The 25,161-nt window shown below is 39.6% G+C and overlaps 1 protein-coding gene across 1 annotated transcript; it reads right to left on the reverse strand.

The window, feature by feature from the left end:
* Positions 1-297: 297 nt before the first annotated feature.
* slc32a1 (solute carrier family 32 member 1) lies at positions 298-2,919 on the reverse strand (the record flags this gene model as incomplete). Its single annotated transcript, XM_079241459.1, has 2 exons — positions 298-1,485; positions 2,527-2,919. 2 exons carry the CDS (start codon positions 2,917-2,919, stop codon positions 298-300), a joined length of 1,581 nt encoding a protein of 526 aa, XP_079097585.1.
* Between the last annotated feature and the right edge of the window lie 22,242 nt (positions 2,920-25,161).

Raw genomic sequence — 25,161 nt, forward strand, 5'->3', positions numbered from 1 at the left:
TATACAACATGTTTTTGTCTGTCTGTTTAGTTTTCTTTCTTTTTTTTGTAAATGTGTTTTATTCTCTCACTTCACACCATCATATTTGCGTATATGTGTGTGCGTGTGTGTGTGTGTGTGTTTGTGTGTGTAATTTGACACAAATAGTGCATGAGTGCGAAAAAAAATATCCGCTGTTTTTACGCATGAATCAAGCAGTGAAGGGCAGCGCTCGCGGTGGAGTCGTGTGTGTTTTTTAATGTTTTCAACTATAATGGGGATTCGCAGTTAACATCTAGCTCCAGCGATGGCTTGCGTCTAATCTTCTATGTTGTATTTGAAAGCCTCTATGAGCCCCTCCATTGAATGGATGAAACCAGATATGCTGCATATACCTCCTATTACAAAGATGGAGACATCAAAGAAAACCTGGTGCCATTGCAGCTTTCTCCATAAAAGTTTGAGGTGGAAGATACTGGGAAGCAGAAAGCAGAGGCCTGCGCCTGTCAGGCTGCCAGTGAGACCCATGAGGAGGGCGAAATGTGGCACATAGATTGCCATGAGCAAGGTGAACACAACAAGGCTACATCGGAGAGTCAGTCCCCAGGACTTTAGGCGTCCGTCGCCTCCGTAGCAATCTGGGAAGTACGCACGTCCCCCATCCTGGAAAAAGGTTTTCTCTAATACCTCGACTGCAGCAAAAAATGGTAGCGGATACGACAGCAAGGCCTTGGCCACGAGGAAGAGGTTGACAACAGCTCGGATGCCAGGAGGCAGGTTGTCTGTGATGACCTCCTTCGTTTCGTCAGCCCAGGTCAAGTAGGCCACCAAGGCGAACAGGCCCTTGAGGATGCAGGCAGCGATGTGAGTCCATTTCATCATGCAGTGGAACTCGCTGGGTTTCTGCATGTTCCCCTCCAGAGACGGCAGGAAGATCTGCGAGGTGTAGCTGAACACGATAATCCCAATGGAGATGGGGAACTTCTTGACGTCGATGTAAAACTTGACCTTGTCCCAGGCCCAGTCCCTCGCCCGTGAGAGGCAGTAAGCGATCACCAGGACGTTGATGACAAAGTGGGCCAGCGTGCACAGCAAGCTGAACTTGGAGACGGCTTTCAGGTTCTTAAGGAAGGCGCAGGGGAGGAGAGCGGCGGTGGCGATGATGGCCCAAGACTTCTGGGAGATCGGCATGTTTGGGAAGCTGTTGTACATGAGATTACCACTGACCACCACATACAGGATGCAGGTCATCACTAGCTCTATGATTTGGGCTACATTCACGACATGGCCACCCAAAGACGGGAATCTGGGCGCGCAGCATGCGTTGGCAATGTCCACGTAAGAGTCTCTTACACGCACGAGCTGCCCATCTTCGTCCTCCTCGTACAGGCAGGCAATGAGGATTTTCCCCGTGTAACAGCACACTACGGCGGCAAAAATAATGAGAAAGAGTCCGAGGTATCCTCCGTGCAGGATGGCATAGGGTAACCCGAGAACAAACATCCCCTAAAAGACAGAAAAACAGACACAGTGAATGTTGTTAAATAAAAATAGTACGAAATGGTCATTATGCACGATTTATGAATTATGCTTTTTTTTTTTTATTAACAGGCTTCAATGTGGTTTTCAGTAGGCTTTGGGGTTGCTCGGCATGACTGATCAAAATATGTCATGTTGTGGGTTTTCCACTTTGCTTTGAGCGCATCCGCCCGCCTCTGACGTCATTACAATCTAGAGGAGACACACTCTGACGTCAGGGTGACTGTCGTGACCGCAGCCAAGATAAGGCGTGAAAAGGACTGCGTCCTGGAGATTTTTGTCGCATAGGGTCCACGTTTAGGCATCAGGACCAGCACTGCGCACACGACTCTCATGCGTAACTGGATATTTCAAGCATCTCCTTTCCAAGAAAACATTGGAAACGTGACTTATTGTAACTGATGTGTAAAAGTGTGCGCGTCAGTTCAACTTCATCTATTTCTCTACATACTTAATTTACTGTAATTATTTTAAGTTATTTTTTAAATAGCATCTCCGATGTGATAGAAAACAATCAGGGTTTTTGACTTCCTGAAAGAAACATCCAAAATGCTGCAAAAAGCATGATTCCTCATTACGGTGCAGAGTAAAACAGTTATCAGAGAAGTGCATTAGTGATGCTGGACATCACTACAGACAAAGAATGTGTTTTCTGGTGGGAGGAGGTGGCGGAAGAGGCACTGGGAATTAATTACCTCTTTTTTTTGTACACGCCAAAGAGAAAATAAAATCTCTGCACTCTGATGATAAAAAGGGAACAATGCAAAGCCCAGTTAAGATCTGTTTCACAAAATGTTCTATTCTTTGGTAAAAAAAAAAAAAAAAAAATTACAGTGTTTTAAAAAAAAAGCTTGACCAAGTTCCTTTTAAGTCAGAAAGCCTGGTGATTTTTGTCTCATCCAAGATTGTTTTAATAAACATCTCAAGGGATCGCAGGTGCGCATTTTTCTCAAATTTCAGTTTATCAGAGCGGAGCACCGGAGCCGCCCGTCTATAGTCCGTCTTTACCTGGATTGCGTTTGTGACGTTCCAACCCGCCTCCCATGCGGTGATTTTTGGTCTGACTTCAGTCAACTCGTTGGTCGGACCTCCGTCCTTTGAGGCAGAGTGCGGTGGACCGGTGCCGTCCCTCTGATAATGGCTGTCCCCATCCAGGTCGCCTCCTTCTCCGCTCCCCTCTCCTCCAATCTCATCCGAAGTCAAGATGTCCATCTGCATGCCTTGCCGGTGGTCGTAGTCCAGGTCATCACAGGCGGCGAAGCCCAGAGCCTCCTCGTCGGTGGCGGCCTGGAACCCCATCCTCGCAAACATCCCGCTCACCTTTGCCTGGGATTTGTTGGACACAGCCGTGGCCGCGTTAGTCAGTTTATTCGAGAGCTTGCCTCTGATTAACGTCGCCATTTTCGCTGTCCTGTCGGCTTTAAGCTGTCTGCTTTTTTAATTAGAGATTTTTTTCCGTCCTCCAGTCAGTCAGAAAAACTGAGGCTACTTTGGAAAGCAGATCTTTATTCTCAGCATGAGATAAAGCCACAAAGAAAAAGCGCAAGTTTGGTTTCAAGACACCGATGGTTTTCAGTTGCTATCTCCTCTCCTGGTTCAATGTGCGACTGATGCTCTTAATTATCCCCAGGTTCATGTCACCTTCAGACGTCGCACCTCCGTCTCTGCATCTTGGCACCGCGCGCTCTGAATGCTCGACGAGTAGCGCACCTATTCACACTCTGAGGCAGTGGAGTTGCATGCGCAAAAGCTTTACGCACGACAAAGGAAACGCCACGGGTTCCTGGAGGACCTTTATTGTAGCTTTCTTATGGGTTGTAAGGTGGCAGGCAGCGTTTCTGGAGTTTCTTGTCGGTGTTCAGGAGCCTTCACTGATGCCAATGCGGTACCGTGGAGCCCGGGGGCTGGGGGGGGGGGGGGGGGGGGGGGGGGGGAGGCAAGAAGGAGACACGTGTCCTCATCCGTCTGCCAATGCCAAGCACGTCTCCAGCCCTCCCAGTGCCCCACCATGAGAAAACGGGAGAGATTTGCTGCATTTCTAGGGGAGGTGCTTGCAGTACCCCCACCACCCTTTCTCCAACCCATAATCTATAATACCTCATCCTAACATCCAATGACATTCCGGGGGCCTCAAACCTTGCATAACTTTACGCGTATAAAAGGAGACAGAAATTTGAAGAAACCCAAAGCTCTTTGGACCAGATTATATAATATCCAAAATATAGGATTTGTTGTTTTAAATATTCGATGCTACCATTCACTGAAAAAGAAAGAAGAGGACTTGGAGCATCACAATAGTAACCCAATTTGCCTCTGGGATTACGCGGATCGGGTTTTTCATGACCTCGTTGCGTTTGTTGTTCACGAGGGAAAATATTTTTTGTTTTTTCTTTCCTAAATGTTTATATATATATATATATATATATATATATATATATATATATATATATATATATATATAGGTCGGGGTGATAAATGTTTGATTTAGCAAGATGTAACTTATCAATTTGTATAGAATGAAAGAAAAAAAAAGATCTTCCATCGCCTCGAGTCTCCATTCAGGACTCCCATTCACTCACTTATTCATTCATGACTTGGGCTATTTGTGGAAACGATGCGACAGTCTGACCCGTGGAGATGTTCTCGTTAAGGATATTAGATAAGTTTAGGAGTAGTCTTATCAAATAAAATTCCAAGTTAATTTGGCAAAGGATCAATAAAGTCGTGAAATTACATTGTGATATGCCTACGGATCTGAAATGTGTGATGAATTTGTTTTTAATCGGTGGAGCTCGAGTCTTGCTTGTAACCTAAAGTAAGTATATCCTTTTCCCCCCTTAAACAATATATTCAGCGTTCAGTTTTTCATAGGGAAACTTCAGTTAATGTAAGTGTTGTAGCTTTTAAAGTCGTTTAAAAAAAATCCATCTTAAACTAGTCACAAAGAGCGATGCTTCAGTGAACACACACCTGTCTCCACCGTTCTGGGTTTCGTCGGGCTGCAGCCTGTAAGATCACAATTTCCCAGCAGGATACAGAAACTATGGCCTAAAATATCATGCAGGTACTTGGGCCGTATGTTAATATTGTCAAGTAGTTTGATTTGAACAAAAAAATAAATAATTAAAAAAAAAAACAAAAAAACAAATAACATTACTAAATGCTTTCACTCTATTTTCTCCAGTTTCTTCACCGGGACGTGACCCACAGACCAATGACGCGTAACAGCAGGTTTTTACCTCATCTGTTTAAATTAGATGACATTTTTCTTTATGTGGCGCATAGTTTAAACTAATCTCCAACTTGTATGTTGAAAAAATATATTCTGTATAAAAAATCTTTTAAAGAAAAATCAGTTTCAAGTGAATTATTCAGCCTGATTGTTCGGAATTAAAGTTGTTTCCAGAAATAATCAACAGATTATTTTTTCAAAGCAAATTGTATTTTTGTTTTTAAATAGCTAGAATTGCCACATTGGATCACGGTAATCTCAGTGAGTCACAATGGGATGGTGGAGCAGGCAGTATCGGGCCTGTGTATCACCAGTAAAAACCGACAAACGCAAGGCCAATAAACCGCTTGGTCTGCTGCGACCCTTGCTTTGTGCCTCTCTTGTGTCTTTACTACTACCCCCCCCCTCTCTTATTTCTTTTTTCTCTTACAGTTGTGGGAACGAAAATGGCTGCTCTCTGTGCCCTGAATGAAAGAGTTAATAACAGAGGCTGTTATCAGCTGCCTGCAGACCACCTCTGATCTGCGCTCTGCGCCGTCTGATGGAGTGTGATGCAAGATAAAACAAAAAAAAAAAAAGAAAAAAAAGACCTGTCCTGACACAAGCAACCAGCAGGTTAAAGCGGAGGCGGACCTTTTCACAACCCGCTGCAATAATAATAATAATAATAATAATAATAATAATAATAATAATAATAATAATAATAATAATAATAGGCATGAAAATAGAAAATATATGGTTGTAAAATAGTTTTAATTTGCATGGCATTTTGTCATGTTGAACATAAAAAGCTGTCAAACTTGAACACGACGACAACACATCTTATTGGTTGAAGTGAGTTCATTTGAAGCCATATTCACTGTCAAAATAAACTGTGGCGTTTTGGTAGAATTGGGAGTTTTTATCTCTTTTGGAGGCAAAGAGTCAAAGTTGGTTTTATTAGTATATTTGTTAGAGCTGCATCCTTATGTTTTGCAAAGAAGAGAGAAGTGATTATCCCAGTTTATCACCACTCCCAAGAGTCCTCAGAAGGTCAGGGTGCCAGGTCCCGAGAGGATCTTCATCTCTGTCGATAAAGACAGACTAATCATAGCTCTTCATCAGTGTTATCCGTGTGCTTTTTGTGTTTTGACCCACATGTCAGATGTCCATCTTTAGAAAGACAAATCCAAAACGGCATTTTGTGATCTCAAATTGTCCCTCAATTCTATTTCCTCTTGTGCCCTTCCCTCCCTATATTTTCCCTCCTCCTACCATTTCTCCTCAGTAGTTCAACCCCCCCTTTTTCGTACTGGTGAGATGGCACAAGACAGCCCCCTTCCACACATGCACGCACACGCGCACGCACAACACCAACCCCCATTTTCCCCATGATTCATAAAATGATTTTTGATCAGTGAAGATTTTCACTTGGAAAAAAAAGCTTTAAAGAAAAGAAAAGTGGAATAAAATCGACTTGTGGTGACTGCCATCCAATGCAAAGGGGGGAAAGGAAAAATATATACATTATTAAGGTCTTTTCATGTGTTTGAGCTGCTAAAACATCAAACCGGGTTTTGGTTCCACGTCGTCATTGACTATAATCATGCCCATTTACCGCTCCATAGCTTTCCTTTTTGTGTAAACCATTAGATACTTCCATTGAGTCAAGGTAATGACAAGGCACGCACAGTGTGAGAAAGAGGAGGTGGGGGTGTGTGCAACATTAATTGTTAGACGCACGGCACAGATTGAGACAAAATCTGAGCCAGAAACCTGAGTAGAAATGACGCTCGTTGCTACGAAGCTGTTCAAAAACAAAACCAATGGTTAAAATTGCTGATAATTGAAGCGCTCACGCTGTACCACATTATCTGCAATTTAACCCATGACTGTCCAGCTGCTGCGCCTCTCCTCCTCTCCGGTGAGGCAGAAAATACCATCAACACCCCTCAGTTGAGATGGGACAGTGAAAAGGCACTCAGTGCTCTCTGGGGACTGTATGAGGAGGGGAATTAGCCCACATCAGGCTAATCAGAGAACCTCAGAGTCCATTAACATTTGCATCACAATGATGGAGCACATTGTCTGGCTTTCCGTCGGGATTGGGTGTTGTTTGCGTCGAGCTGTTGTCAGCTAAATGTTTGCATGTGACAAATATATCAGCCTGCCGAGAAGTCCAGGTTTCAGCACCATGGACAGTTTGACTGGCGCAAAATCCAACTGAAGCCATGCGCTACTTATAGGCCACGCAAGGAGATGCATGTTTATTTTAAATGTTTACAAATTCCATTTGTTTGTGATAATTCTTCCGGTATGAGCTGCTCAGTAGTTGGAAAAGTTGACAAAGTTGTTCCAGTGGTCTTGAACTAAACAGGAAGTTGGAGAAGCTTGATGTGAGAACTTATGCTACATTTTTTTTTAGAAGAGAACTGATGCACATCATTATAACAGCAACCACCTCTTTTGGTGAATTCCTATGTTCTAGTGTAAGATTTATCTATTAGAGAGGCCTATATGTCATATATAAAAGTTAAAGTCACATACTAAAACGGAAATATCATGAGGGAAAGTATGTTGACTTTATTCAACTTGTCATCCAAGATACATTTCTTTGGAGATTTTCGTCAAAAAGGTCTTTACATTGATGTGTTATTGTGCGTATACCTACAAATACTAAGGCTGGCGTTTGCATTGATGTCTGAAGCATGTCGTGATGATATTTTCCTTCCCCTCAGTACAACAGAACAGCGAAGCAATCACAATCACTGTCCACTTACAGAGACAAATCCAGGTGGTCTGCAGTGGTAAAGCACTGAGAGCCTTTTCATTACTCCTAATGCGCCTGTTTAATGGCTTATTATGGGCTCCCAAGTGACTTCCTCAGAGAGGGGCTTGAATTAGTCTTGTATGGTGGATTCTGTCTGAACGAAGACAATGACAAATAGCACAAGGAATTCTTGTACTCTATCTATCTATCTATCTATCTATCTATCTATCTATCTATCTATCTATCTATCTATCTATCTATCTATCTATCTATCTATCAAGATTTAGTCTAGGTTATACTAAAAGAGTTTAAACTCGAGTAAAGGTGAGTTTCTGTGTCTGTTTTTGATACAAAACGCTCCCCAGACACCGTTTTCTGTTAACCTACGGTGATTTCGCTCTCTCCATCAACCTTTGACGTCCTCTTTCCTGGCGTGGGTCAGGTTCACTCTCCTGCTGCGACACATTAACATTGTAATTGCCTTTTTTTGAGCACAATAAACGGAGCTAGTCCGTAGGGACCAGCACTGCCCGGGGCTGGCACAAAGCTTTGCCATCGATTTTTCACACACTGCCAACATTATAAAAGAGAGAGAGAGAGAGAGAGAGAGAGAGAGAGAGAGGAGGAAAATGGAAAAAAAAATGAACCATCAACAGTCTCAGTCCTGAACATGCTTGGTGTTCTCTCAGCTGAAATTTTGTTGATGATGTAGGGTATCTGGTGAACATCTGACACCTGCCTTGAGGCTATTTCCCAATGAATTGTTGAAGAGCAAAGCTAATTATTATTTCCAATGGCCCATTAATGAATTTAAATGTCATTAAGTTGTTATTAATTTAGCAGCAATAATATGAAAGCTCATTGAATCTGCAAAGCGAGGAGCATGTTTCCTGTATTGATCGTGAGCTGTCACACCTATCTACTACTCTACAATAAGAATACTATGCCTACATGCACACATGCTTCTTATTTAGCAAACTGAATGCGAGTGCGTGTTTAAACTTAGAGCATGGAGCGCGTGCTGAAGTGTAAATGTGCGCGCGCGTGTGGTCTTGTCACCCAAAGAGAAGTCAATAAATGAGCAGACCCCACCGGCTGGTTAACTGATGTGTAACAGTTTTGCTCTCATTAAAGTTTTATGTCATGAAAGCAGCGACATCTTGTCGGCTCTCACAGGGATTTCCACACTTGAATCAAGCTGAAAGGTTCACAGTGTTTCATCCTGCAGGAGGACAAACACGCTGACTGCCTGATAAGCTCTGCTCATGTTGTAGCACCAAGCTCTGAGTCAATATCAACTTGTGTGATTTACTTTTCTCCAGATTTATACATCCAGATCAGAAAGGACAAAAAGTGAATTTAGTTAAAAATAGCCTACTCTATTTATCAAGATAACCGTTCGAAACATAATCAAAGCAAGCAAATAAACTTAACAGGCTATAGGCTAACACAAGCTATATTTTTAAGTCTTAAAAAAAAAAAAAAAAAAAAAAAACTCCCTAAATCCCAAAAACTTATTTTTGGGATTTATTGTTACATTTTAGACAGGCCTGCTGATAAACAGCCTTGTTGAATCGATCCTGGTCGTTTGCTGTTTTGGTTTTAAGCTAATTTTATATAAAATAAACTAAGCTAAGCCAAGCTAAATGGGCAAAGCCAAGCTAAACTAAGCTAAGATAAGCTAAGCTAAGCTAACCCTTTCCTCAATATTGGCTCATATGTTACAGCAGGTCTCTCCAACGCCAGCCCTTGAGGTCCGTTGTTCTGCAGGTTTTAGATGTTTTCCCATTTCAACACACCTGACTCAAATAATGGGTGATTGTGTTGGACATGACAACAAGCTGTTAAATGATTTAATTTGGATCAAGTGTGGTGAAGCAGGTAAACATCTAAAACCTTTAGGCCGCTGGTGGCTCCTGACCAAAATTTTAGATTTGTGATTAAAAAGCTTGTGACATTACCTGTCACAATGTTACAAGCCTATATTTTTCAGTATCGTCTATAACATGGTCTGAGTTTACATCATGTAAAACTGTCACACATATGATTTACATTCGTTACACATTGGAAACTAGTTATAAGGAAGAAGCAGAGGAAGAGTGGTGTTCCTCCGTGGAAACACAATCACAAAACAAAATGCAATGTAAGACACAACTATTTCAGAGTTATACACACTTTCCTCCTGCAATGGGCTGGCCAAACCACATAGAGCTTTTTAAATTAATCATATCTAACATTTAACTGTCATGCTCACCAAGATAGGACTTGTCTATTTTCATTCTTGTCTTAATCACCCAGTGGAGACTGGGCACTTGTACAAGAATAAAAATAAATCAACATATTCCTGCTTCACTAAGTTGCATCTATGTTTTTAAAGAGATAGCATTATCACTAATGTCTGAATCTCAAAGCGTGCAGCAGAGTAAATTGGGCTCAAGCATATTTAGTCAAAATATGAATAACTGATTCAGTCAGAAATTAGAACGCCCTAAAACCACTTAAGGCTATAGCTTATTAGATGACAATGATGACCAATAAAATTACCAGATAAGTCCAATTCTTCGAATTCTATGAGGTCTTTATTTGTCCCTTTAACAAGATGTAAAATAAAAAAGAACCAAAACATTTTAGGGATATTAACTATTTAATATCATGTAATATATCAAATGTTTACTGTGGAGTCTGTATGTATCATAAATGTCACACTGGGTTCTTATTGGTTAAAGAAAAAAAAAAAAAGAAAATATGTATTGCAGGATACTGCAGATATATTGTGTTTGTGAATACTTTCTCATACATTTCAAAAGCATTTATGCAAAAAATTATCAAAATGATCACAAGTGTATCTATTTGTTGACAAAAATATCTTTTTTATTTCTTTTAAGCAGAATTTGGATAAAAAGGCTGAGATAAAACAATCCAGGGAATCCCTTTTTCAAATTAGTGGTGATGCTTTGTTTATTCTAATGCATCACTGTGTTTTTATTAGTGTAACCCCTCCAATTCCTCTCCCCATCCAGCCTGAATGATTCATTGAAATGCACATCTTGTTTGCAATTGACTACATTCACAACCTGCTGAAAGCTTTTTGTTCTGCTCCTGTGATGTCGGCAGGCCTTCAAACAGCTCTGATTTAATTGAAAGTCGCAGCACTCATGGAGAGTACTTGGAGCTTAATAAAGGGAACCGCTGGCCATGTTTCATACAGGTTTATGAATAAAAACCACATATGCTTTTGAAAATGGGTTTTTCCATCCGTGTCTGCCCATCCCCCTACAGTCGAAACATGCAGCCACTCTGGGTTGTCATTAACTGCTATTGTCAGCAACACAATCAAGGGCAGGAGGAAAAAATGCTCCAGCACTTATCATGTGCTCAGCCACAGCACCCAGATACACACAGACACATCCAGAGATACACAAAAATCCAGAACACACACCAGGAGAATAGATGTTACTATTGATTTCTGGGCTGATGTGTGAGACGTTGCACAAATACAGAAGCCTGGTCACAAAAGGTGTTTTTGTCTTTGGAGAGCTATAATCGTTTAGCATCACCAAGCCATTGAATGGATCTGTGTGTGGACATACGGTCAGTACAGGTGTATGACAGAGACGTTCATGGTGATTGGACCCACTCCTGCACTCTCAGCAATTTGTTGGTAAAAATATTCTGATAAAAAACAATGTGCTGAAATGTTTGAGTTTAAACATGTGTTTAATGTGAGTTATTAAATTATTAAATTAAAAATTGATTGTTAAAGAATTATTCTTTGTATTACCTAAATGTTATTATCGTCCAAGGGCTCATTTGTTGGGCTCACTGTGAGACTAGTTATACACCATGAAATTCAACAAGTGATTTACCCATCTAACAGCCCAGTGACATATTAAAACATTAAAACATTTAGTTTGGCTAGTTTTTCTACAGGATAAGTCAATGCCAAGTTTAGCTTTGATTAATTGAAAAACATGCACACAAGTGCCCAAGTTCCTGAGTAAGGACAGCAAGTGTTTGACTGGATGATGGATAATCCAGTCTATGTCTTTGTTGGGGCTTATATCACATAAAATTACCCAGAAAAGACACATTAAAAGGTATATTTTAACCCAAATAAGACTCTTTTCTTATACCAGAACAAGTTGTTGGTTTTGATGTCATTTCACTTCATGTTTTTTTATCTAAAAAGGAGCAGTCAGTGGAAGTATGAAGCCTGGCATCTTCACCTCAAGTGACCTGCAGCATAAATAATAAACTGGGAAAAGGATGTAAATCTGCTGTTTTGTTGTTACAACATGCTCATTACAAAGTTAGGGACTATGGTTAATGTGGCATTAGAACCTTAACATTTCCACAGTTAGAATAATGTACAACTTTGAACCTAATAAGCTAACTCCAGACAAAATAAAGTCTTCACTCTGGCAGTGTTTAGGGATTAAATAAAAATACATGGGGCTCATTTCACTAAATTATAAGTTTAAAAATATGGACAAGATATTTGATTTATTACCCAATATATACTTTAAGCTATAATGAAACCTAAAAAAATTACTCAGTTGTTTTGTGAACTCTGAAGTAAATTCTGAAGTATGTCACTTTACTAGGTAAAGATTTAAGAATAACACAAGTCATATTTTGCTTCACTTATAATACAACAGTATTGTGGAAAAATTTGCAGTTCTGCTTGATTTTAAGAAAAACGTGTTTTGTGAAGAATGAGTTTGCAAGGATAATGTGGCAGGATTAGGAGGTTTAAAAGTATTTTTATTTATTCAAACCCTTTTTCATTTTACAAATCTCAATAACTAAACTACCTAATTACAACCCGAGTATTTTCCATTCTATTCTATATTCATTTAGCAGACGCTTTTATCCAAAGCGACTTACATATGAGTGAGAACAACACAAGCACAAAATCAAACAGTAGAGGACATCATAGGAAGATGCTAGTGGACTGTCCAGTTAGACACAGGTCCTTACATGAAGTGCTACAGGCTTTTTTTTTTTTTTGTTTACTCCCTTCCCACCCAATAATATCACCTTTGTTAAAATACAAAAAATTAATACCATAATGTTTGTTGCCAAGAACTGGGCTAAGTTCTCCAACTTTCCGACAAATAGCTATACTAAGTGTGGAAGTGCTCCTTGAAGAGTCTTCAGCTTGCTCTTAAAAGTAGACAAGGACTCTGCACAGTGGACAGAGTTTGGGAGAGTTTTTTTTCACCAAAAAAAGCATAAATGTACATAATATTATGTTAACATATGATATAAATTAGAATTAGTGTTTGTGTAACATTCATCAGTTTCGAACATTAGCTGAAACATCATTAAATAGTTTTTTCAAACTGCAAGCTGGTTTGTTTTCATCAGGTTTGTTTCACAAACACCAAATAATAATAATGATAAAAAAAACAACCTAGAAATCATCAGCTGTCAAATCAGTCAACGATTAAATAAATGAAGTAATAAAACCTGTTAAGATTGTGGATTATTGGATACGCATTCACCTTCACCAACACATTGCAGGTGGGTTTTCTTGTGTTGGTGTGTTGTTATAGCGAGCCACATCCCTGAGGGGGTAGGGGTGGGGGTGTGGGGCTGTAACACATCTCATACAATCCCGTCAATAAGATCAACTTCTCAGACTTCGTCAACACCAACCCTCAGGCCTACTTCCCATGCGGCTACAATTCACCACAGATTGCTTTCACATCTGCCTCTTGTACAATTTAAGCAGAACAATAACGAACACATGCATGACTGCAGAGGGCAAGCCGAACACACAGGGAGCACACACACACATGCACACAGACTCACAAACACAAACGCAGTCAGGTATTCAATTCAGGAGAGTCCAAGATACATTGAGCAAGAGGTTGATCTAAGTGAATATTTGTGTCATGGACTTAAAATAACTGCAGACTGTGATATGTAAAGTAGGATGTCTGCTCGCTTGGACCTTTTTTCTCCAGGTTTCTTGCTGTTTGACTACAGTCTCCTGTTTGATCCCCAGCTGAATGAGTTTAGTCCACTGATACACAGAATAAAAAATCAGGTATTTCATGCAAAGGTTGCCACAATTTATATTAAATTACATTATTTTCATTACTGCATAGAATAAAATTGAAAAAAGGAGGTTATAAAGCTGTATTCATGTCGAAGAAATTAATTTTGATGGTTGAATGGCACTTACAATAACTAGATATGCGTGCACATTGTTCTGACACTAATGCATTCTGTCTTTTACATTCCTATAATAAAAACAAGAAACCATTCTTATGGGCATTTCTGCAGCGACAGACGTCAAGCTATCTGATCAGACCTCCTCCTAATTCAATCTTAAATGTAGCGTATCACGTTTCCACCCTGATCTGAAATGCTTCTCTCTCTGTGGTAGCTGAGATAACATCACTATTGTGTGCTTCTGTTTAGTTGAGATAAAAAGCAAACAATATTAAACACCTCCATATCTGCTCCTTACCCTTCCTCTTCTCACACACAATCTCACTATTACCCTCGCTGCTATATTGCTTATCAATTCAGAAGCTCTCAGTATTCTGCAGTTAAACTCCCCTCCTTCATGCATGCAAACATGCCACATTAACATTCAGTAGTTTTGACTGGGGCTACTATTTTCAGCTAGTCATGTTAAAAAAATCACTGAAAAAAAAAAAAAAGGTATATGGAGGTATACCTCCATCCAGGAGGTATGACTGCAAATAATCACCCAGAAAAGAAAAAAAAGCTTAGTATTTATCTGCAGCCACAGCTGCAATTCATTGTAAACTGCTGAATGACTGAGAGAAATTTATAGCACCTCCTCACTCTCCATCTCCCGTCCCCTCACTTTAGGTCGGTTCTCTCTTACAGCTGGTGTTTTCTGAAGGGTAAAAAGACCCAGCATCATTTGAATGCCGCTCTTTGAATTTTCTGAACAACAGCTGTAAATGATGGACTGCTGCCGAAGAAGCTGATCATCTCACGCATTGAGTTATAAGGTTTTTGCATAATGGAGAAGGGGTTTCTTTGTGCATTCTTCTAAATTATTCAAGAAATTTCTGTGGATAAAAAAAAAAAAAAGGACCTTAGAGCATTGGACTGCATCGCCTTCCCCCAAAATCTTGAAACCTTGCTTTAAAAAAACAGAACAAAAGTGCTGCAACTTAAAGCTACATTAAGAGATGAGCAGTGACATGCCAGTGAAATAATTGTTTGCTTTTTCAATACCAAACAGGACAATTTTGACCCGGGGCAGTACAGCTCACAGCATGATTTAAAAGGCAGGGGGAGGAGTGGTTTTCCAGGGCTCTGTGCGAACTGGCTGAACAAAAACCCTTTACCTTGTTCAAAAAGGAAGAGAGATGGTGCTGCCTCATTCTATAAACCATGCTGAATTTCTGTCCTTTATTTCAAGGAACAGTAAGTACATCTCCTAAATTTCCTTTACCTTTTATAGCTTTTCAAATCTCTTCAAATAGAAAAATTTAATTTTTTCACAGTCATTGAAATTGTTGCGATTAGCTATGATTTGAGAAAATGACCTGATGCACAAAACCACAAAAAAAGTCCCACATGTTCTCTGGCAATATAACACTGAAGTTACTTTGAGCACATTTTTAATTTGGAACAACTTGAATATTTTAAGATGACATCTCCACACAATCCTGCAGGTAAATCACTATCTATCCATCCATCCATCCATCCATAGAAAATAAAGTAAAATAAAATCAAATAGAATCCATCCATGCAGGCTCAGGAAGGGTTGGGGCTGGAGACCATCCCATCACATATAGTACACCTTGGACAGGTTACCTGTCCATTACAGGACCAACAAAAACAATTGCACTCCCAGAAAGAATACATACATGCAAATTCAACAGAAAGAGCTGATGTTTAAACCTTCTTGCTGTGAGGCCATGGTGCCAAGCACGAGAAAAACAGCTGGACAGAAAAAAATGGCTTAGAACAACAAAGTTTAGATAAAAGATGACTGAAGTCAAAGAAGCATGATTGCTCATCCCAGCACCAAGGTAACTGTTCTTCAGTCAGGTTTGTTGCATTATAGTAAATAAGAAAGTGTTATAAATAGCTTGGATGGTACTTTGTGTTTTGTGACAATAGTGTCTCTCCTGGTATTTTTGTCTTACAGATGTATGTGTAAAAAAAAACAAAAAAGAAAACAAAAATTTGCTTTTGTTACTCATTTTACTGCTCCCAGAAATATACTGAAATACCAATACTACAAAAATCCAGAGAAAACTTAGTAATTAGAACAGTACTTGGATAAAAGAAGACAAAAGTTAAATTAATGTCATGAGCAATTTCTTCCAGTTCTGCTCTTTGCTGCTCCAGGTGACCTGCACCAATATGAATAAAGTTCATATTTCATTTATGTAAAACGTAACTCTGGCAAAGCATAAAAATCAAACATGTATGTTTTGAAACTTGCACTGTATATTGACATAATTGATGTATGTATTTATATGTATATACATTTATCTATCTATCTCTCTCTCTCTCTCTCTCTCTCTCTCTCTCTCTCTCTCTCTCTCTCTCTCTCTCTCTCTCTCTCTCTATATATATATATATATATATATATATATATATATATATATATATATATTACAGCTTTGGTTTCAGCTGTTCGCCGTCATTCAGTAGACAGAGTGTGTTCATATGATAAATGATCCTGTAAGCAGTCAGAGGGAAAAACAACAGATGATTCACTGATGTGAGATGATTACACAACTGTTGGGATTTTTGTATGCTCCTTACTGTGTGTGCATGTGTCTGATAGTTGGATTCCTGCTCATGGGGATACAGTTTGCCCCCCCACAATGCACCTGGATCCCCCAGTGGGAGAACAGGAGGTCTGATTGCAGTGTGCTGCACTGTGTAGTCATGTGCATGCCATTCTTTCTTCCATCCCAGCAATCACAGAAACTGTTATAGGTTTTACACACACTTATACAACATTTAACAACATACTTCTTGCATGTCCACTGACTTTTAATTGCAACATTTTACACAGCTTAAATAAAATGGTAAATCTTTCACTGACGTGAAGATACAGAATCCAATCATGTAAATCAAGTATGAACAAATAGTTTCCCTTTTCTTTGCATTTAGTGTTAAAAATAACTCGGTTGTTTATATTTTTTGGGGTACTTTTAAAACAAGATTTATTTTGTCAAACATTTGAAAACATTAATAAGGTTTATTTAGTGTCTGAAAGTCCCACGAAACATTTCAAGCACACAAGTAAATACAAAATGTCATGAGTAGTTTGGATAATGTCTCAGAAAAACAGCTATATTTTTTTATGTAGAGAATCATTTAGCTCTTTCAAGAATAATAATTGAGCTCTTCTCTTTTAAAACATTTCCTGGATGAAAGTGGAGCTTTGATGGATAAAACTATATTACACTAAATTATTGGCTATTTCTCTGGTAAACTTTCAAAAATAAGGGGAAAAAAGAATGTCAGACTAAGATTTAAATGACAGCTAACAATTTAAATGGGGATTACTTCAGTATTGTTATCACAGATATTTGACCACATTGCATTTTAGGTCATCTTAGATCTATTCTGTTCTTAAGCGTGCTGATATTACTTCCACTTCAGGAAGTGGCGTGGCTATACCTCCGTTGTGTGAAGGGGTGTCTGGGGACATGGACACGGGGTTGCAGGCAGTACCACATCAGGGCATCGAGCTCCAGCCAAGTGGGAATTCATGTTGATTTTCATGCTTGGCTAAGCCTGTTTTGCCAGCTGCCATTTATGCTCAGACATTCATTCAGTATGAGTGACTGTGAGTGTGTGTGTGTGTGTGTGTGTGTGTGTGTGTGTCCTATTTTAGCCAGCATAATATGGCATCCAGCCTAAAATAGAAACAGTATCCTTGTAACAAAACCCTATCATCTATAACTCTTGAAAATTAAATTAAACTTTCTTTATCTTAAAGAAAAAAAAAAAAAGCAGAAGTAAACATGAACACAGACACTGATGCATTTTCTTATTCATCTGACTTCAAAAGCAAAGCTGAGAGCTTTTTCCTTCCCTGCAGAACATAATTCTGCTTGTCATCTAATTCATATTATTACTGAAATTGCCTCAAATTTGTTGCCATGGTTATTTTTCTCCCCTCTCTTTTAAGCTTTGTGCCTCCTTAGTGGCCGATGATTAGAGCCAACAGAGGCTGGAAGGAGCCTGGGTGTGGGAAGACAGTGAGTGTGTATGTGTTCATGTGTGTGTGTGTTTATCAATGGGAGGACAGATAGGCTGGAAGGCAGTGACCTGGTAATACTGAATGTATCCACAGGCCATATTCTAAGATAGTTGCCATGGTCACAAAAATTGGGAGTGAGAAAAATGAGAGAGGAGGTGCATGTATGTGTGTGTGTGTGTGTGTGTCTTTGTGTGTGTCTTTGTGTGTGAGAGATATAGTCTCATGTCTACATACAGACAGAGACAGTGAGACAAAGAAAATATTCATGGGGATTGACTGATGAAGGAAGAGAAGGAGGAAGGAGGCTTGATGTAACACTGCACACTAGCAGCAGGAAGCAGTACTACACCACAACGCCAGCTGTGGATGAATTTTCAGCATCCACAAAGGCAAACTGTACAAAAAAAAGGACAAAAGCCTGCAACAGCTTGTTGTGTTGTAAATTAAGTCAGCAACAGCAGCTACTGAAAACTGATGCAAAGTTTATTCTGCATCACAAACTTCACTCATCACTTTGTCTCATACATATAATTCATTGTTATTACTTTCTGAAGGTGTATTATCGTTTGGTTAGGATGGTTTCTCATTTGATTCACAGGAGGCATATGTGTGTGTGTGTGTGTGTGTGTGTATGTGATAAATACATAACACTGCAGTTTCACAACAGAGAATGAAGGTATGTCACTGTGTGTTGCACGATGGGGCAGGGATGCCATTTTGCATGTGATACAAATTATTTCTACATCTGTTCTCAACCATTATGATGTGGTTGAGTTTTGAATTGTTAGGCTAATAATTGTCAAGCCTAATGAAGAAACAGAGGGATAGAGGAAAATAAGGGGGAAGTAGAGGGACCACACTGGAGTAAATGGATACCCATCACTAACAATTAACCAGCAAACAAGCTCATCTCTCATGGAACCAAACATTCTCCAATGTGTTTCTTTGGCTTAATTTCTTCTCATTGTGTCACAAACAAGTCACAAAAAGGACAATGTCTGACCATTCAAAAATAATCTTTCTTTCTTTCTTTTTTTTTTTTTTTTTGAATAAATAGTGGCAAACCTTTCATTCATGGAGTCTCAGTTCCTTAATTGTGTTCTGAGCATCTTTCTTGTTTAAAAAGTCTCCCAAACTTCTAACAGGATCTAATTCAGGTGAAAACCATGATCATCTTTGGAGCCCTTGCTGTACAACGTGGGATATAACCCCATTATTTTTTATTCTTTTCAGCTTGAAAATAGTATTCAGCTGCCACCAAGTATCACCCTTATTTAACAACTGTAAATCATGTGTCTTGAACTCCAATTTCGTTTAAGTTCTGGAAAATGTTTTTTTTTTTTTTGCTAGACCCCACCTTTCCTAATAACACAAAAGTAGATCATCTGAAATTAATTATAAAAATTTTTTAAAAAATGAATGGACATAATATCTGCTTGTTTTGTGATTGTTTACATTGTGTACTGGAAAAGGACAGTTATTACTCTTATGTTTCTGTTTTGGGTGTTTTTTGGCACAGTAATTTATGCTGCATCACCCAGGCAAATATGGAATGGTTATTTAGCTGAATCTGTTTTAATGACAGCAAATCAAAAGCAGATAGATAGATTCTTTGAGTTGCATTTGTACAATTCCTCTGATTCTGACCCTATGTTTAATGTGCTATTTCTAACACTTAACCTTGCTCAAGGAAAAATTTAAATGTGTTTTATGACTTTATCTCTGGGCATTGTGGGTAACCCTTTCTGTCTGTCTGCTCCTAGCTCTGTCACAGTCAGTCTGCAGCTGAATGAAGTGCTCTGTCCTGTCTCTCTGTCACAACAGAGCAGTGGAAACATACTCCTCTGACACACTCAGACCATTGGGGTGTCCCTCTCCGTCCAATCTTGACTCACACACAGATCTGAGACTTGACTCACAAACCTCTGGCATCCCACTGTCAACATTACTTTGTCCACCCACATCTTCCCTCGTGCATCCTCATGCTGTGGAGAGGAAAAGCCCCCTGAAGGGAGCATTGCAGCATGGGTATTTCTTCACGCTAGACACGAATGCTGTAAAATAAGAAGGCACTTGAGACGATAAAGCAGTGACGTAGAGGGTGGCTGCCAAGGTTGTGGCTTTTCATTGGATGTGGGATTGACGCGTGCACAATCACAGCTGTGGTGCAAGGAAGTGCTGGTACATTTGAGGGCAAACCTGAAGGACAGAGCTGCAGGTTCACCTGCTGTTCTTTCTATTCTTCTCTTTTATTCCTTTCATTCTTTGTCTTGTCTCTGTGAAATCAAACAATTCATTGAAAACAAATGTCATCTCATGTAATCACATTCAGTGTTTGAGTGTAGCTGCACTGAACAGGAGTGTGTGTGAAACTGAGTTGTGGGCTTGTATGAGTCCTGGCTGTGACACATTGTGCACTTTGTGTGTGTGTGTAAGGGAGGGGGGGGGGCAGTGGTCCTGAGTCATGAGTCATGTTGAGGAGGGAAAGCACAACCGTCCTCCCACGTCTCTGTGGGGGCTTTTGAAATGAAGAATGCTGCATCAACATCACGCTTCAGGCTAAAAGCTTTCTATTGTCACTGCGTTGTAGCGATAAGGTTGTGTGCATGTGTGTGTGCGTGCGTATATGTCAGCATGTGCGCACAGGCATGCAGAAGGACACCCTCTTTCTTGTTTGAAATGTGAAGGCATCACTTTGTGTCTACATACAGTCTGATTTGTTCCGTGTGAGACATGCTGTCAGTCTGAAGTGTCACCGTTTGTGTGTATGTGTGAGAGAGACCCCAGGGACGAAACATCTGCTATCAGCAGTGTGTATATGTCTGGCTGCTGCTGCAAACAGCAACAGCCATAGTCCGACGACGGTTTTAGTTTGCCTTCAACTTTAAGTCAGTATGAAAAGCAAACACCTCCAATTGGCTGATGATATACATTAATTTTACCCTTAAACTTTAATTCTCTACAGTTTAATATAAAAAAAAATGACTTTGCTGATGCAAATTCCTGTCAGTCTGAATCTCATTTACATTCTTATCTCCTGAGAATATGCTTGACCATAGACATATGTAGGCCAAAAACTGGGATCAGATTTTTGCAGGGTATCAGATTTAAACAAAACAATTGCTCATTAATCAGTACATCTTACAGTCAATACAAAATTGTTAATGAAAAGTGAAAAGTCAAGAATTTGGCATCCGAGCAAAAGCAAAACACACTGGTTAGCGCTGCAACAGAAAACAGTCCAGATGTCCACAGAAAACATGGTGAAGAAAAACTACTTCATCCAGTGAGTAGGTATATCATTATCTAAGTCTGTTTTAAAAGGCAAATAAGTGTCTGTGTGATGACATGGGCATACACAGTTGATGTGACAAAAGAAAGGAAGCTACTGGATGAAATTTACAACACACAGAAATTAATTCTCTTCTTAGAATCAGTCAAAGAAAGCAAGAAAAGGATTTGACTCTAGTTCACAGTAAAATTTGTCAATGACTCAAAACCCCAAATACCGTAAATGCAACATTAAGCTTGTTTGAAACAAAAAACTGAAAAATCTGCAGGTTACAAATACTGCTTTTGTGTGCTTGTCTAAATCCATCTGAGTCCTAATTATTAGTATGACACGTAGATGTGAGAGAAACATGTCAGATGTGTGATACAAATACTAAATCTGAGAATCTAAATTATAAATGTCAAAATAAGTGTGTTTTAGGTAATCTAATATTTTAATTACCTGTATCCAAATACTTCACAGATACAATGTTTATAAGAATGAATACATGTTTAACAATCTTAACATGTCTTTAAATGGACAGTATAAAAAAAAAAAACAAATATTTGATTAACTGCAATAAGCTGTGATTCCAGTCTGCAGCCTGAGTAAATTACTCAGGATTATCACACCGGAAGCTGCCTCCTTTTAACATATGTGCACTGATGGATATTGAAAGATAAAAACAGGCTTTTACTACGCAATCATTTTATCTTTAATTACGAGCTTTATTAATGCCACTTTTTATATGGAAATGTGAATTTAAATAAACCTGAATACACAATGCAGGTTTGTTTAAAGCCACCCTTTTTTTTTTTAATTTGGCACTTTTCCTTCCAAAAAAATAATGACCAAAGTGGCCATTTGAATATCTTTGATGCTCCTTTCAGAATGTCTTCCTGAAGCAGATTCACAATCAGCTCTCCTCCTGTCTGTCGGCTTTCTGCAGGAGAGATAGCTCTCTCTTCATTACGCGCTTCATTAATTTAAATGCTAATTGATTCTGCGAGGGCCTTTAGACCGAGGGCCAAGTCTCGTGCTCTCCCATTGATTGTGTGCGTGAGTCAGTTGGTGTGTGCTTGTGTGTGTTTGGGTGTGTTGTGTGTGTGTGTGTGCACCTGCTGGATCCTGAAGAGACACGTCTTGACAGAAAAGCCTCTCCTGCCTGTCTGTCTGCCTTAAGTGTGGCACTGATATGGTTTGAGAGCTGCGAGCCTAGGAGACAAGTAGTCCAACAAAAACAGCAACAACCAGGTTCAGAAGAGAGTTTAAAGCTTTGTGGTGGTGGTGGGTGAGTGGGATGGGGGGGGGGGAAATAAATGAGGAGAACATGCGAATAATGGCAGTTGGCATATTGTATGTAACAGCCGGGTGGATAAAACAGAGGATACAGGGGCAGTTAAATGATCCATGTTCTGTTGCTAGGAGACACTGGAGCTGGATGGTGGAGATAAATGCTGGGATCCACCCCTGGCAGTGAGGAGAGGGTTGGTAAGAGTCAAGGGGGAGGAAGGGGGTAAGAAAGGGAGAGTGGAGATAGGGAGGGAGAGGGAGTCACATAACAAAGATCCAGGCATCCTTTTCTAAAGCAGAAAAGCTTCCTCCATTTTCCCCTTTTAATCTCATCTCTTTTTTTCTGTTATTTGTTGAATTTTGTCATTTTATTCACTCATTTACTTCAGAGATCAAAACTAAACATGGTCTGACAACTTCTGAAGTTTAATGTGGGCTGGATACAGTGACTTTTTCATTTAAAGGCTTTTGCCTGCTGTGATACAGGGCGGAGGTGCGCCATATAAAGAAATGTTGACATATTGACATGGACATAACATATGTGGGCTCAAGCTTTTTCCCACCAGCAAATGTCTGCTGATTGGGTGACTGAAAATCACACATGGAAGAATCATGAATGCTACAAAATTAGAGTTTAAAATCATTAGAAAAAAAAGCAAAAAAGTTTTCTTTCAGACCTATACTTAATGAACTGACTCATGGGGTTAACAGTGTAGTTTGTTTTGACCAAACCGCTTAGAAGTAAAATCACAAAATCACACATTAGACATTAAATATTGGATCACTTTGGGAACTGACGACAAGTTGCATGTTCAAATAATGCAACTCAGACTCATGGGGATACCATGCTCACAGTGCAGACCAGATCCTGGAGAGACATGAGCATGAAAAGGAGATGAAAATCTGTTGCAGCGTTGTAGCTGCTTCTTCCTGCAGTCTCCACCAAGTTCAACCTCAACTCTCCATCACCACTATGCACAAAATAATTCAACTGCCTGTCATTGGTTCCTGACAAGGTTATTTCTTTTTGTCTCTCTTTGCTTTCATGTAGAACCTCCAACGTGTGTAGGATGTTTCAACTAATCACAAAATAATGTCATCTGGGAGAAATGCAGTTACACGATGAAGACGGCAAAGCCCAGTTGTCAGTTACACAAGTTAGGTTACACTTTTATTAGAGTTGGTGTTAAAAGGTAGGGTTGGGAGAAAATGAAATGTGGCTTCTAACGTAACACCATAAACCACTTGGATTTGTGTGGAGTGAAATGTTCCATTTCATGTCTAAGATCAGCTCCTCAAATGGTGTGTGTGGGGAGTTTGACATTCAGATTCCTGGGAATCCTGAGCAGAAATCCTGAACTGTTTTCAAGCAGCTATGCTGGACTTTGGCCAATTCTTTGCACACTGATGCTTCTAAAAAAGGCTAATTCAGCGTCTGTCTTGCAGCCTGTTTCCTCTCTGAGTTCAACCCAGCCAGTAAAAGTCAGGCTTATGTTGAGTCTTGCTCTGTAAGTTGCAATCTTTCTCTTCCCAGCATCCCCAAAAATGTCCTCATGTTTTTTTTTTTTTTTTTGCTGAATGGTGCTCATTCCAAATGTCCACTGTGTTGATAATCAGTTTCTGGTTTGTGATGATGTGCTGTAAAACAAAACACAGCTGTCACACAATTCCCCAGGCTGTACAAAGAAAAATGCAAATTGTGGTTTCTCTGCCTGGAATTTGCATAATGGATGTCAATGTGCCATCAGAACCAGTCAGAAACACAGTCTTATGGGTGGATACTCGAACATCTATGCTATGTTTCCATGCAAACCTCTGAATTTGCAACCTGACCTCATTGCCACCTGTGTTGTTGATATGATGTATTGTTTCTCTGTAAGATGGATTATTAAAAAAAAAATATAGGATTGAAATGCATTGGATTTTTTCTTTCTTTTCTGTCTTTGCCTATGAATTTTTTACATTTTACATGAACATACAGATTTTAATAAATAAAAAAGCTGAAATCTGTCAAGGACAATCTATCATGCTCCAAAAGGAGTAATTTATGTGATCAATTGAGATGTCCACACCTATCAAAGCCCCCACGTTGTCTAAGACCATACAAGGTAATTTTAAGGCCCTGACTCACACTGTGAGTAATACTTAGACATGATTGTATCACGGCTGGTTTGAACCGGATAATTGGTCCTGTTAACTTCTCGTCTTGAACAAACTCTATTTTCATCACCAGAAGCCACAGTCCAAAAAACCTATTAAATGCAGAGCCATACTGTTTTTCTGCCTTTCTTCAACTCATCATTGACAGAAATTACAATCTGAATTTGAAAGTCAAACTTAACTTTCATGCAAATTGTGGCGGCACCTCCACACCTCTACAGCTGGTGCTAGGTGCAAACTGTGGCTGTCACCATTTAAGCGCAAGAAAGAGTTTCATCTCACACTGCCATTACTCATCAATCTGGTCAGCCTAACACAAAAAGACAGGAGGAAGAAAAAAATGCTTCCTCCCTTTAGTGTGAAGGAAATGGTGAGCTCTGAGTGCAGATCGTGATTAGTTGTGAATGGGATGGAGAGGTCTGATTGGTGGAGAGAGCTGGGGGTCAGGCATTTTGCCAGCAGTTCATACAAGGCTGCTGATTGCTATTCATCCACTGATTACAGTAATTTGGATCTGCAGCAGGCCAAAGAGGCCTGTGTCTGGCAGAGCCGGCTGCTGCTGCTCCAACTGAGGATGCAGTTTAGATTGCTTGGTGACTTTTTTCTTATTTATTTATTTTTTGTCAGAAATGAGCAAATGATGTTGGAAAAGGACACAACTAGAGTTAATTCTTCAGGAAAAAAACACCCAAAACATATCAGTAGAAAAG

The sequence above is a fragment of the Telmatherina bonti genome (genome assembly GCF_933228915.1).
Source record: "Telmatherina bonti genome assembly, chromosome: 6".
NCBI classification, from domain to species: domain Eukaryota; kingdom Metazoa; phylum Chordata; class Actinopteri; order Atheriniformes; family Telmatherinidae; genus Telmatherina; species Telmatherina bonti.